This window comes from Pseudophryne corroboree, chromosome 1, assembly GCF_028390025.1.
Source record: "Pseudophryne corroboree isolate aPseCor3 chromosome 1, aPseCor3.hap2, whole genome shotgun sequence".
In the NCBI taxonomy this organism is placed as follows: Eukaryota; Metazoa; Chordata; class Amphibia; order Anura; family Myobatrachidae; genus Pseudophryne; species Pseudophryne corroboree.
In genome coordinates this window covers 421,783,096-421,796,362 of record NC_086444.1, presented here as the reverse complement: position 1 = coordinate 421,796,362, position 13,267 = coordinate 421,783,096, and the positions used below count along the sequence as shown (strand labels likewise).

General features: G+C 49.3%; 1 protein-coding gene across 1 annotated transcript in view; it reads right to left on the bottom strand.

Moving 5' to 3' along the window:
- MTFP1 (mitochondrial fission process 1) overlaps positions 1-5,673 on the bottom strand; it is a 131,288-nt gene extending 125,615 nt beyond the window's left edge. The window contains exon 1 of the mRNA XM_063913388.1: positions 5,286-5,673. Coding sequence (XP_063769458.1) covers positions 5,286-5,367 — 82 coding nt within the window. The 5' untranslated portion in view covers positions 5,368-5,673. The remainder of the gene's footprint in view (positions 1-5,285) is intronic.
- Between the last annotated feature and the right edge of the window lie 7,594 nt (positions 5,674-13,267).

Here is a 13,267-nt window from a genome sequence, read left to right as displayed (position 1 = left end):
CACCAGAGCGCTATATAATGCAGGGATTAACACTATAACTGAGTGATTTTTCCCCCAATAGCTGCTTGTATAAACAATATTGCGCCTAAATTTAGTGCCCCCCCTCTCTTTTTAACCCTTTGAGCCTAAAAACTACAGGGGAGAGCCTGGGGAGCTGTCTTCCAGCTGCACTGTGAAGAGAAAATGGCGCCAGTGTGCTGAGGGAGATAGCTCCGCCCCTTTTTCGCAGACTTTTCTCCCGCTTTTTTATGGATTCTGGCAGGGGTATTTATCACATATATAGCCTCTGGGGCTATATATTGTGATGATTTTGCCAGGCAAGGTGTTTATATTGCTGCTCAGGGCGCCCCCCCCCCCAGCGCCCTGCGCCCATCAGTGACCGGAGTGTGAGGTGTGCATGAGGAGCAATGGCGCACAGCTGCAGTGCTGTGCGCTACCTTGGTGAAGACTGAAGTCTTCTGCCGCCGATTTTCCGGAACACTTCTTGCTTCTGGCTCTGTAAGGGGGCCGGCGGCGCGGCTCCGGGACCGAACATCAATGGCCGGTTCCATGCGGTCGATCCCTCTGGAACTAATGGTGTCCAGTAGCCTAAGAAGCCCAAGCTACCACCAGTTATGTAGGTTCGCTTCTTCTCCCCTTAGTCCCTCGCTGCAGTGAGTCTGTTGCCAGCAGATCTCACTGTAAAATAAAAAACCTAAAATATACTTTCTTTCTAGGAGCTCAGGAGAGCCCCTAGTGTGCATCCAGCTCAGCCGGGCACAAGAATCTAACTGAGGTCTGGAGGAGGGTCTTAGTGGGAGGAGCCAGTGCACACCAGGTAGTCCTAAAGCTTTCTTTAGTTGTGCCCAGTCTCCTGCGGAGCCGCTAATCCCCATGGTCCTTACGGAGTCCCAGCATCCACTTAGGACGTCAGAGAAACAATGAAAAGTAAGTACAGATACTGTAGTGTGAAATGGCAATCTATGAATAAAGGTTATAGGGGTCAAAATATTGTGGTATAGAAAGGAGATGAATCTGCTATCAGTAGGAAGACAGGGGGTACTGAGAGATCAGTGATTAAATTCTAAGCAATCTGACTAGATTGCTTAGAATTTAAGCACGGATCTCTCAGTGTGTATGCCCCACAGCGATTGTGATGCGTGACCCCGCACGTTGCTATTGCTGGTGCTGGATTAGCCTGCATTCTAGCACATCGCTCATTTGACCGCTGGGTGAAATGAGCGGACCCCCCCCCACCTCGCTCAGCACACATTGCGCTGTGCTGAGCGGTCTGTGCTAGATCGCTCAGCAACATCTCCCCCCACATCTCCCTCATGTGTAACAGGGGGTACACACGGAGAGGGATGGTAGTCATGTGACCGCCGGTCGGCTGACCGACAGTCACATGACCTCCTCCGTGAGCCCGACGGCTCACTATCCCGATGGTCGGCATGCCGACCAACAGGGACTATTTCCACTCGTGGGTGTCCACGACACCCATAGAGTGGGAATAGAACCCGTGGCGACCGCAGGTCGCCACCGAGCCCGCAGCGTGGCGAGCGCAGCGAGCCTGCAAGGGGCTTGCTGCACTCGCCCCTCCCCGCCGGGATCCCGGCGTCGGTATGCTGTCGGGATCCCGGCGTCGGTAAGGTGACCGGCGGTCAGGAGACCGCCGGTCACCCGTACTACACCCACGGAGAGATCCGTGCTAAAATTCTAAGCAATCTGACTAGATTGCTTAGAAGTTAAGCACGGATAGGCCAGTACACACAGGCAGAGATGTGTGCTGAGCAATCTATCACAGATCGCTCAGCACACATCTCTCCCCCCGCTCAGCACAGCGTGATGTGTGCTGAGCGAGGGGGCGGACCGGGTCGCTCATTTCACCCAGCGGGTGAAATTAGCAATGTGCTAGATTGTGCCTGCATGCAGGCCAATCTAGCATCGTCGATAGCAAAGCACCGGGCCGCACATCGCTAACGCTGGGAGGCATGTACAAAGAGAGATCCATGCTTAACTTCTAAGAAATCTAGTCAGATTGCTTAGAATTTAAACAAGGATTTATCCGTGTGTATCCCCCACAGAGATAGCGATGTGCGGCTCTGCGCGGCGCTATCGCCGGTACTAGATTGTACCTGCATGCAGGTACAAGCTAGCACATTGCTCATTTCACCAGTGGGTGAAATGAGCGTGCGGGGGAGAGATGTGTGCTGAGCGGTCTGTGCTAGATCGCTCAGCACACATGCTATCACATTTGGCGGTACTGATACAATATATTAGGAGACAATGACATTTGATGCTTTTCCTGAATATTGGCACAGAAGCCTGGTGCAAGCTCGCCGATGTGGTACCCTGACACCCATTGCCAGCAGGTGCATTTGCCATTGCCAATATTCAGATATTAACCAGTTTTTTCACCACATATAATTTGTTACCTACAGTATATAGAGGTCATTATCACCGGATATACCTATGTACACACATTAGACATGTAGCTAGTGTATACTCGTGTACAAAACTAAAGACATGATGAATAGATTTGCCATGTTTCTGTCACAGCATAACTTGTAGACAATTCAATATGCTCCCAACCTAAACCCCTGAGAAAACTTCTGCACTTGTTAGCACATTGTCTCAGCAATGTGTGCCCCTGCCAGGCTGCCCGAGACAGGGCATTACCCCAGGCTTACCTACCCTCCCGCATTTAGAGGGAGGCTCCCGTTTTTTCATTGAGCCTCCCGCTGCCCCGCAAACCCTGCCTGTCCTCCCGGTTTTTTGACCGTGACTCTAAAAAACTGCAGAATGCGGAGTCCAGGATGCCGGACATCCAGCAGTGCGCACTGTACATAGGCAGCCTGAGGCAGTGGAGGCTAGTGTCATACTAGACCACGCCCCCCGCCACCCTAACTAATGCTGTCACGGACAATTTCCCTCCTGTCTCCTGCAATCACAGGGCAGGCCAGGCCCTGGCTATGCCTGTCTCTGCCGCACACGCTATGTGAGGACATATCCACCACGCTGATGACATCTGAAGGCGCTGCCAGCTAAGTTCAAACACATGTGCTGATCGCGGCCCGCGGCACCCCCTCCACTCAGCAGGCACGGCTGCACTTAGGGCACTGCTCTCAGAAGCCGAGATGTGCCTGTACGGCTGCATATTTAAGCGGCAGCGGAGGTGAGAGCCTGAGATCGCTGTTAATTGGGCTGTGCAGCCTGTATGGCCACAGCCGCCCAGCCCCTAACTTCCTGACTGCGGGACCCGAGCTGCTCCTCCTCCTCTGAAGATAACGCTGTGGACCTGTGGCTGAGGGAGCCTGAGCCACAGCTGCAGGATAAATCATTCTGGTACTGTAATAGGCCCTACACACTGGCCGATTTTCTGAAAGATATGAACGATCTCGTTCATAAATGAACGAGAACTCGTTCATATCTTTCAGTGTGGAGATTCCAGCGATGAACGATGCGCGGCCCCGCGCTCGTTCATCGCTGGTCTCCCGTCGGCTGTGCATGCAGGCCAATATGGACGATCTCGTCCATATTTGCCTGCACTTCAATGCAGCCGCGTGATGGGGGGAGTGAAGAAACTTCACTCCCCCCGTCACTGCCCCCCCGCCGCCGGGTCGCTCGTCGGCCGTTTCGGCCGTCGGGCACCTCGGCGGCGCATCGTCAAATGTGTAGGGCCCCTAAGTGTGATCCTCTGGGGCACTGTTAATTTGATAATCAAAACGCACTAAAATGGGGATTATTTTGTTCACAGTAGAGGGTGACATTGAGGACATACAGCACACACTGTATTTTGGTTGGACCCATCATTTGAAGGGTCACTAGCTTTTACAGGTTTTGTTTTTTTACTTTGCTCCCCTCAGACACTCTCTTTATCCCCCTACATTCCCCATACATCTTTCTCCCTGTCTTGCTTAATCTCCCCCACCTCTCACAATCTCTCCCCCACATCCTTCACTCGGGTGTGGTTCGTTTTATCGACAGTATCTAGGTCGACAATGTTTAGGTCGACCACTATAGGTCGACAGTCACTAGGTCAACATGGATGGAAGGTCGACAGGGTTTCTAGGTCGACATGTGCTAGGTCGACATGAGGATTTTTTTAATTTTTTTTGGTGTCGTTTTCTTCGTAAAGTGACCGGGATCCCAAATTAGTGCACCGCGTCCCCTCCGCTACCGCTTCGCTCGGCACACTTTACCGTTCCAATCGTAGTCCACGTGGATCGTTACGTATGGAAAAAAAAATGTGAAAAACTCATGTCGACCTTTAGACCTGTCGACCTAGCACATGTCGACCTAGAAACCCTGTCGACCTTCCATCCATGTCGACCTAGTGACTGTCGACCTATAGTGGTCGACCTAAACATTGTCGACCTAGACACTGTCGATCTTCAGACCGGATCCCCCTTCACTCTCCCTCACACATCTTTTCTCCTCCATGTGGGATCAGTACGTGATACCGCCGGACAGAATCCCGGCGGTCAGAATACCGACACCGGGATTTTGACCGGCACAATCCCGACGGGGGGAGCGCAACGCAGCCCCTTGCGGGCTCGCTGCGCTCACCACACTGCGGGCACGGTGCCTCGGTACGCTTAGCACACTAATTTATTCTCCCTCTATAGGTGGGAGAATATGTCGGGATTGTGCCAGTCAGGGTGTCGGTATTCCGACTGCCGGGATTCCGTCCGGCAGGATCTTGACCGTATCCCCTCCATGTCTCTCTCTCTTTTCCCACTTCAATTCCCACTGTCTATTTCTCCGGGTGGTATGTACTAATGGGAAAATGTGGTAAAACCCCTGCTTCCTGGGTTTTTACCGCATTTCCATATGTTCTAAGCCCAGCCGGGGGCTCAGTGCGGAGGGTAATGCCAGCTATTGTTGGCGTTACCTTATAGAAGCCTATGGGCTTCTTTCCACATTGATACTGAGAGGGATCCAATTGTGGGTGTGTGTATATATATATATATATATATATATATATATATATATATATATATAACACATGCCCTTTGGGCAGAGCATTACACGCTCCCTCATTCTGCGCGAACCTATAATCTCCCTGAAACTAGTTTTGAAAAGTAGGCAAGTATGCATTACCCACATGGGCACAAACCACACAGTTATGTCAGAACTGCACATTTAGGAGAACCCTCTACACAACTTACAGTTGTGCACTTTCGTTTTACCCTGAAGGTCACTGGTGACAGTGCAGCGTCTGGGTCACCCGGACACCCCAGCAGCAGCGGGTGAGTAGCTAGGGAAGCAGCGTGAGAGGGGGCAGCAGCTCCACGGCCACTTACCCAGGTATCTGACCCACGTGTCTCTGTAGAGGTCCGGCGGCTGCTGTGAGGCTGCTGTGCCCGGCAGGGGGTGGTGTGCCATGGCTGGCGACCGGGGGTAGTGTGTGTGGCTGATCACTATGTGTGCACTAAGGACACTGCAGCCAGGGAGAGTCTCACAAGATCACATATAGAAGGAGCAGCAGCACCAGTACCACACAAACATAAGCGTTCTGCGCCGCCGCTTCTGGCGATACGTAGTGGGAAGAGCGCACGTAGTAGTTACATAACCCTGTCACCACATTGCAGCAGCATCTCTGTGTACGTACACAGCCAGGTGCAATCCCATTGTGTATGGGATGCAGATACAGAGCACACCTGGAAGTGCTGGCGCTGCGCAGTCGGCGTGGTGACCGCACGATTAGTGGCTCCGCAATGCCTGATAACCCTCTACCTTACACCTTCGCATTGCGCAGCCGGCCAGACAGAGTTTGCGTCCCAACTCTAGCTTTGTTTTTGGCAGACATTCCCAAAAGAGCAGCGTTCTGTCCGAGTACAGCCAATGAATCGACGGTGGCAGGGTCACGTGACTCGCCGAGCCTGAGGCTCCTGGTTTGAAATTGAAAGAGAAAGACCGACGTAGCTAATCATGCTAGTGTGTACCCACCTTAAGACAACGTTTATCAGTAGATACAGTATGCGCCTTATACTAGGGCGGGGATACAGTCGTGGCCGGGGGTGTGGCTAACAGACCCCGCCTCTTGCCAAGTACCCATGTGTACAGTTACATGTTTCTTTTTATCGCCAATGGGAAGAAGTGCATTGGCCATTCATCTGCTTTGGACTGGGCCTAATTCAGCATGGAACGCGTTTCGTGTGCTGAAGCCCTTCTGTAGTGTGCGCGCGCACAGAAGCTGCACTGCGCATGCACACACAGTGAGATGCAACGGCATCACATAAATGCGATTGCCTCTGCCTGATTGACCAGTAGAGGCATTCGAGGGGTGTGAGGTGGTGTTGATGCAACATTTTTTTGGGCGGCGTTGCAGCATTTGGTGGGGGTGCGCGGTCCGGACAACACAGGCATTTCCAGACTGTTTGTGCAGCAGCTGCGTGACGTAACACGCAGCCGCTGTGATCTTAAACAAGGCTGCGTAAGCAGAGAACTACCCTTAACATACGTTTGCATGTTAGCAGGGGGAAGGGCTGCGGGGCGGACTTGCCCTGTGCTGGGCGTCCTCCCGCATGCTAGTGTAAGGGTTGTAGTTGTGCGATTTTTTGCACAACTACAGCCCATGCTGAATTAGGCCTTTAGCTAATCTCGACACATTTTTAATAATTTTCCCACACTCCCTAGATAGTAGTGTTACCTCCCTTATCTCACCCACTGTACAGAGCAGCCCGCAGAGCCTGCTGACAATGGGACTGATTCAGACACGGAAGCAGTAGGTAGTGATGTGGAGTTGGAGTGAGTTTTTGCAATTGCGCATGCACCTAAGTCGCATTGCAGCAGTGACCGAATTGCGATTTTGCACACAGGATTTATTCACAAAGTGAGTGACAGCTAGTCAACGTCTGGGGAAGGTAACAGTGGCTAGAAAAACGCAGGCACGTCTCAACCGTTTTCTGGACGTGCCAAAGTTAGCCACTGTGAATTCATATGCATCTACATTGCACTGCACATGTGCCACAATGGTGTTGGTATGGCGGTTACAGTGGAGATTTATTAGCAAAGTGGCTGACAGGGGCCATTTGGGGATAGCAGGGAATATAGGCAAAAACACAAGCGTGTCGGGACCGTTTTCGAGACGTGTTTCAGCCTGCGTTTGCAATCCTGTTTGCAGTTAAAAATGGCTCCAGTGCCTTACTTCCTGTGGCCATGCTGTGCATCCACAGGGATACACAGAAGATCCATAACCAACTGATCTGTGTCCAACACTGCATGTGTGTACACTGCTGCTGGGACTGGCAAAGCCGCCGGTGGGCGTCTCAATACAAATACAGGTGGCTGTGCATTTGCATGTTTTTGCACAGTCACTGAGTACACATTCACAGCTGCAGCGGCATCAGTGTACATACATACTGTACATACATTAGCATACATCTCTATCAGGCTCATAATTTGAATTGCCATGAGCTTGTTTTCTCAGCTATTCCTTCTATGTTCGTGTCTCTGGGACAGGAGTAGAATTCTTCTAGTTTGGTAATTTGTCTTGTCAGATTTGAGCAATGCTAACTTAAATTATATCTCAACACTAATCAGTTTACAACGCAACCATACAACTGACGACCCCCCCCCCCCCCAAAAAAAAAAAAAGCTCAGAAATTGTTGGGGGGGGGGGGGGGGGGGGGGGTTGTGAGTGAATTAGGTCGAGAGCATGGATACATTATACAAAATGATTTTATTTTACAAAAGGGAAAACATTTTGTGTTTTTTTTTAAATAATTGGTATCAAGCATCGGAACATCGGTCAGGAACATTGGTAACATCGCAACATTGGTAACATCGCAACATCACTTTTAATACCCCAGGTGGCTGCCAGGTACGAGAGGAGAGGGGTGGGGAAAGGAGAGGATTGGATTGACCACAAGCAGTCGGTATGATCGTCCGATGCGAGAGAAGTTTGGAAGAGTGGTGAGATCACCTTAGCCAGACGTAAAAAATGACTTTTTAGCATTACAAAAAAACTTTTCGTTTTGCTAAAACAGCATTTAAAAAAACGGTTACAAAGTAGAGCCGCAGCTGAAGGAGTACACTTGATGAGATATACATCCTGGCGTTTGGCCCTCCTCGTGTGTTAGTCTAATTATTGAATAAGCCTTTTTAGCAATTTTACTTATGATATGCTGCTGGAACTAATATGGACACCTGCAATTAACAACTATGCTGGATATATTGGCCCTCATTCCGAGTTGATCGCTCGCAAGGCGATTTTAGCAGAGTTACACATGCTAAGCCGCCGCCTACTGGGAGTGAATCTTAGCTTCTTAAAATTGCGACCGATGTATTCGCAATATTGCGATTACAAACTACTTAGCAGTTTCAGAGTAGCTTCAGACTTACTCGGCATCTGCGATCAGTTCAGTGCTTGTCGTTCCTGGTTTGACGTCATAAACACACCCAGCGTTCGCCCAGACACTCCTCCGTTTCTCCGGCCACTCCTGCGTTTTTTCCGGAAACGGTAGCGTTTTTAACCACACGCCCCTGAAACGCCGTGTTTCCGCCCAGTAACACCCATTTCCTGTCAATCACATTACGATCGCCGGAGCGAAGAAAAAGCCGTGAGTAAAAATACTATCTTCATTGTTAAATTACTTGGCGCAGTCGCAGTGCGAATATTGCGCATGCGTACTAAGCGGAATTTCACTGCGATGCGATGAAATATACCGAGCGAACGACTCGGAATGAGGGCCATAGCTTCACACTAGCTATGTCTATGAAATAGGATTCCAATGTGTTAAGTTTAAACGAGTGAGCTCAAACTAGATGATTAATTATTGGAACAGCTGTGAAGCTGCTGGATAAAATCATCAGAGAACTAGACAGAACCTATTGTATCATTATTCGGTTTATTGCTACAAATAAATGTTTACAATTCTCTCTGTAACTTGCTAGCAAAACAATAACAATGTATTAATTGACATTGTGGCAGCTTTTTATAGGCAAAGCAATTCTCGTACGACTGCACCGTACCACCCTGTCCCCCCATTTTGATGAGGGGATCCATTCTGCAGATGTGCATAATATAATGTTTAAATATAAAAAAAAATACTTTTTAAACTTTATTAAATAAAAGACATTTTAAAAAACAATGTTAGTAACAGTTTTGAAGGGAAAATTGTCAGTTAAGTGGTTAAAGGTGTAAACTGATTAGTGTTGATCTGTGTTAAAAAAATAATTATATATATATATATATATATATATTTCCCCAGTGCGCTGTGCCAATTTTGTGTTTTTCTGTTGATTCTCCTGAGGGCTGAGTATCCTTTGGTTTACAGCAGCAAAGGAATGAAACGGGTAACTTTACATCAGTCATTAGGACATTTTGGTCATTTTCTTTTAATTATATGTTGTTAGGCTTCCTACAGTAGTTACACTCCCATTGTCCTGGGTGTTTCTGATATTGGGGGCAATTCCAAGTTGATCGCAGCAGTAAATTTTTTAGCAGTTGGGCAAAACCATGTGCACTGCGGGGGGGGGGGGGGCAGATATAACATTTGCAGAGAAAGTTAGATTTGGGTGGGTTATTTTGTTTCTGTGCAGCGTAAATACTGGCTGCTTTATTTTTACACTGCACCACACCCAGATCTATCTCTCTCTGCACATGTTGTATCTGCCTCCCCTGCAGTGCACATGGTTTTGCTCAACTGCTAACAAAGTTCTGCTGCGATCAACTCAGAATTACCCCCATTGACTGAGGTAATCTATCACCTTGTCCTTTTCCAGTACACTACATGAAGAGCTGTATGGGATCTTAGAATGTTCTCTGCCCATGACATGAGTGTTAATCTCTCTATAACCAGTTGGCTGTTTTTGCTATGTTTTTGTGGGTATATTAACACAACCTATATCTGAGATCTTTAAAATAGGATTTTAATTACCCATCTGTAAATCCTTTTCTCGTTGTCCATAAAGGATATTGGGAAGATTTAGTACGATGGGGTATAGACGGGATCTAAAGGAGCCAGTGCACTTTAAATTTCTTCACTGGGTGTGCTGGCTCCTCCCCTCTATGCCCACTCCCACAGGCAGTTATAGGTAAAACAGTGCCCGATGGAGAAAGGACATATATGACAGAAGGAACATAACAACAAGGAGTGGTTAAATTTATATACCAGCACACCACTAACAACTAGCAACGGCTGGTAACAACAACAGCAACAGCTGAACAGGTAACCACATAAAAGAGAACCTGCAGAAAAGTCAATGCACTGAGGCGGGCGCCCAATATCCCTTATGGACTACAAGAAAAGGATTTACCGGTAGGTAATTAAATCCTATTTTCTCTAGCTTCCATAAGGGATATTGGGGAGACTTAGGGGGTCATTCCGAGTTGATCGCTAGCTGCCGTTGTTCGCAGCGCAGCGATCAGGAAAAAAATCAGCACTTCTGCGCATGCGTATGGTGCGCACTGCACACGCGCGTCGTACTTTCACAAAAGCCGATGTAGTTTTACACAAGCTCTAGCGACGCTTTTCAGTCGCACTGCTGATTGTTGAATGATTGACAGGAAGTGGGTGTTTTTGGGTGGTAACTGACCATTTTCGGGGAGTGTGTGTAAAAACGCAGGCGTGCCTGGTGAAAACGCAGGAGTGGCTGGAGAAATGGGGGGAGTGGCTGGGCGAACGCAGGGCGTGTTTGTGACGTCAAAAGAGGAACTATATAGTCTGAAGACATCGCAAGGTAGGAGTAGGTCTGCAGCTACTCTGAAACTGCACAATTTTTTTCGTAGCAGCGCTGCGATCCTTTCGTTCGCACTTCTGCTAAGCTAAGATACACTCCCAGAGGGTGGCGGCTTAGTGTTTGCACTGATGCTAAAAGTAGCTAGCGAGCGAACAACTCGGAATGAGGGCCTTAGTACAATGGGGATGTCCCAAAGCTTCCAGAAGGGGCGGGAATGGACGGAGACTTCTGCAGCACCACCTACCCAAACTGGGTATCCTCTTTGGCCAGGGTATCACGCTTGTAGAACTTAACAAAAGTGTTCTTCCCCGACCAGGTAGCAGCTCGGCACAGTTGGAAGGCCGAGACTCCACGGGCAGCCGCCCAGGAAGAGCCCACTGATCTTGTAGAGTGGGCCTTCAGAGACTTAAGAACAGGTAAGGCTGCCGACACAGGCCTGTTGGATAGTAAGCCTAATCCAACGAGCAATGGACTGCTTCGAAGCAGGACAACCCTTTTTCTGTGCATCATAGAGCACGAACAAGGAATTAGTCTTTTGATCTGAGCCATTCGCTTGACATAGATCGTCAAGGCTCGCACAGCACCCAATGCCTCCAAAAGAGCAGAAGTGTCAGAACTGGACGGAACAACAATAGGTTGATTCAGGTGAAACGCAGAGACAACCTTTGGCAGGAACTGCTGCAGAGTCCTTAGCTCCGCTCTGTCCTCTTAAAAGACCAAGTATGGACCTTTACACAATAAGGCCCCCAATTCTGAGACATGTCTCGCAGAAGCCAGGGCCAGTAACATCACCGTCTTCCACGTGAGGTACTTGTCTTCTGCCATCATCAGAGGTTCAAACCAGGAATACTGTAGAAATTCCAACACCACATTCAAATCCCAGGGTGCCGTAGGCGGCACAAACGGAGGTTGTATGTGGTGTACCCCTTGCAAGAAGGTCTGAACTTCTGGCAACAGTGCCAATTTTTTCTGGAAGAAAATGGAGAGAGCTGAAATCTGGACCTTAATGGAACCCAGACGCGTGCCCTTATCCACACCAGCCTGTAGGATACGTAAGAAATGTCCCAAGTGGAACTCTGCAGGCGGATATGTGCGTTCCTCACACCAAGAGACATATCTTCTCCAGATATGATGATAGTGTTTTGACGTCACAGGTTTCCTGGCCTAAACCATGGTAGCAGTAACCTTTTTGGAAAGGCCCTTGTGAGCTAGGATGTTCCGCTCAACCTCCATGCCGTCAAACAAAATCGCCGTAAAGGCCGGGTAGACGAACGGTTCTTGCTGAAGAAGATATCTTCTGAGTGGTAGAGGCCAAGGGTCTTCGACAGACATGTCCAGAAGATCCGCATACCACGCCCTCCGAGGACAATAAGGGGCAATCAGAATTGCCTGGACTCCCTGATTTCTGATTCGCTGGAGCTCCCGTGGTAGCAACGGAATCGGAGGAAACAGACCAGCCGGTAAGGCCAAGGCGACGTCAGTGCATCCACTGGGTCTCTGGTTCGTGAGCAATACCAACAAAGCTTCTTGTTGAGTTGAGAAGCCATCATGTCTATTTGTGGGCAACCTCACCAGTCCACGATCGGTTGAAACACCTGTGATGAAGCCCCCACTCTCCCGGGTGGAGATTATGATGACTCAGGAAGTATGCTTCCCAGTTGTCTACTCCCGGAATGAAGAATGTGGACATTGCTCTTGCATGTCTTTCTGCCCAGTGGAGTATCTTCGACACTTCTCGCATGCAGGCTCTGCTGTTTGTCCCTCCTTACCGATTGATGTATGCCACTGCTGTGGCGTTGTCCGACTGTACTTGGATTGCGTGATCCCTGAGCAGAGGAGAGGCCTAAAGTAGAGCATTGTAGATCGCCCGAAGTTCCAGAATGTTGATCGGGAGGAGGGCTTGTGGCTGACCACCTGCCCTGGAATTGCGCCCTTTGGGTGACAGATCCCCATCCTCTCAGACCCACATCCGTTGTGAGGAGGGTCTAATCCTGAATCCTGAAACTCCGGCCTTCCAGGAGATTGGAGGACTGCAGCCACCACCAGGAGGGAAATCCTGACCTGAGGTGACAGCCGAATGATCCGGTGCATCTGTAGATGTGATCCGGACCACTTGCTCAGGAGATCCAATTGAAATGTTCTGACATGGAACCTCCTATATTGGATTGCCTTGTATGAGGCGACCATCTTCCCCAACAATCTTATGCAAAGATATATGGATACTCGAGCAGGTCGAAGCACTATGCGGACCATCTCCTGAAGTGTTTCGCTTTGTCCTCCAGGAGGAATACTTTCTGGGCCACAGGATCCAGTAACATCCCCAGGAACAGGAGCCACTGAGTTGGCTCCAGGTGGGACTTCTGTAAATTGAGAATCCACCCATGGTGTGACAGAAGTTGGATAGTGCGGTCGATATGGAGCAATAAAAGCTCCCTGGATCTTGCTTTTATCAGAAGATCGTACAGGTAAGGGACAATATTGACCTCCTGGACCCGGAGCTGGAACATCATCTCCACCATTACCTTTGTGAATACCCTCGGAGCTGTGGACAGTCCGAAGGGTAGTGTCTGGAACTGGTAGTGATCTTCCAGTAGGGCAA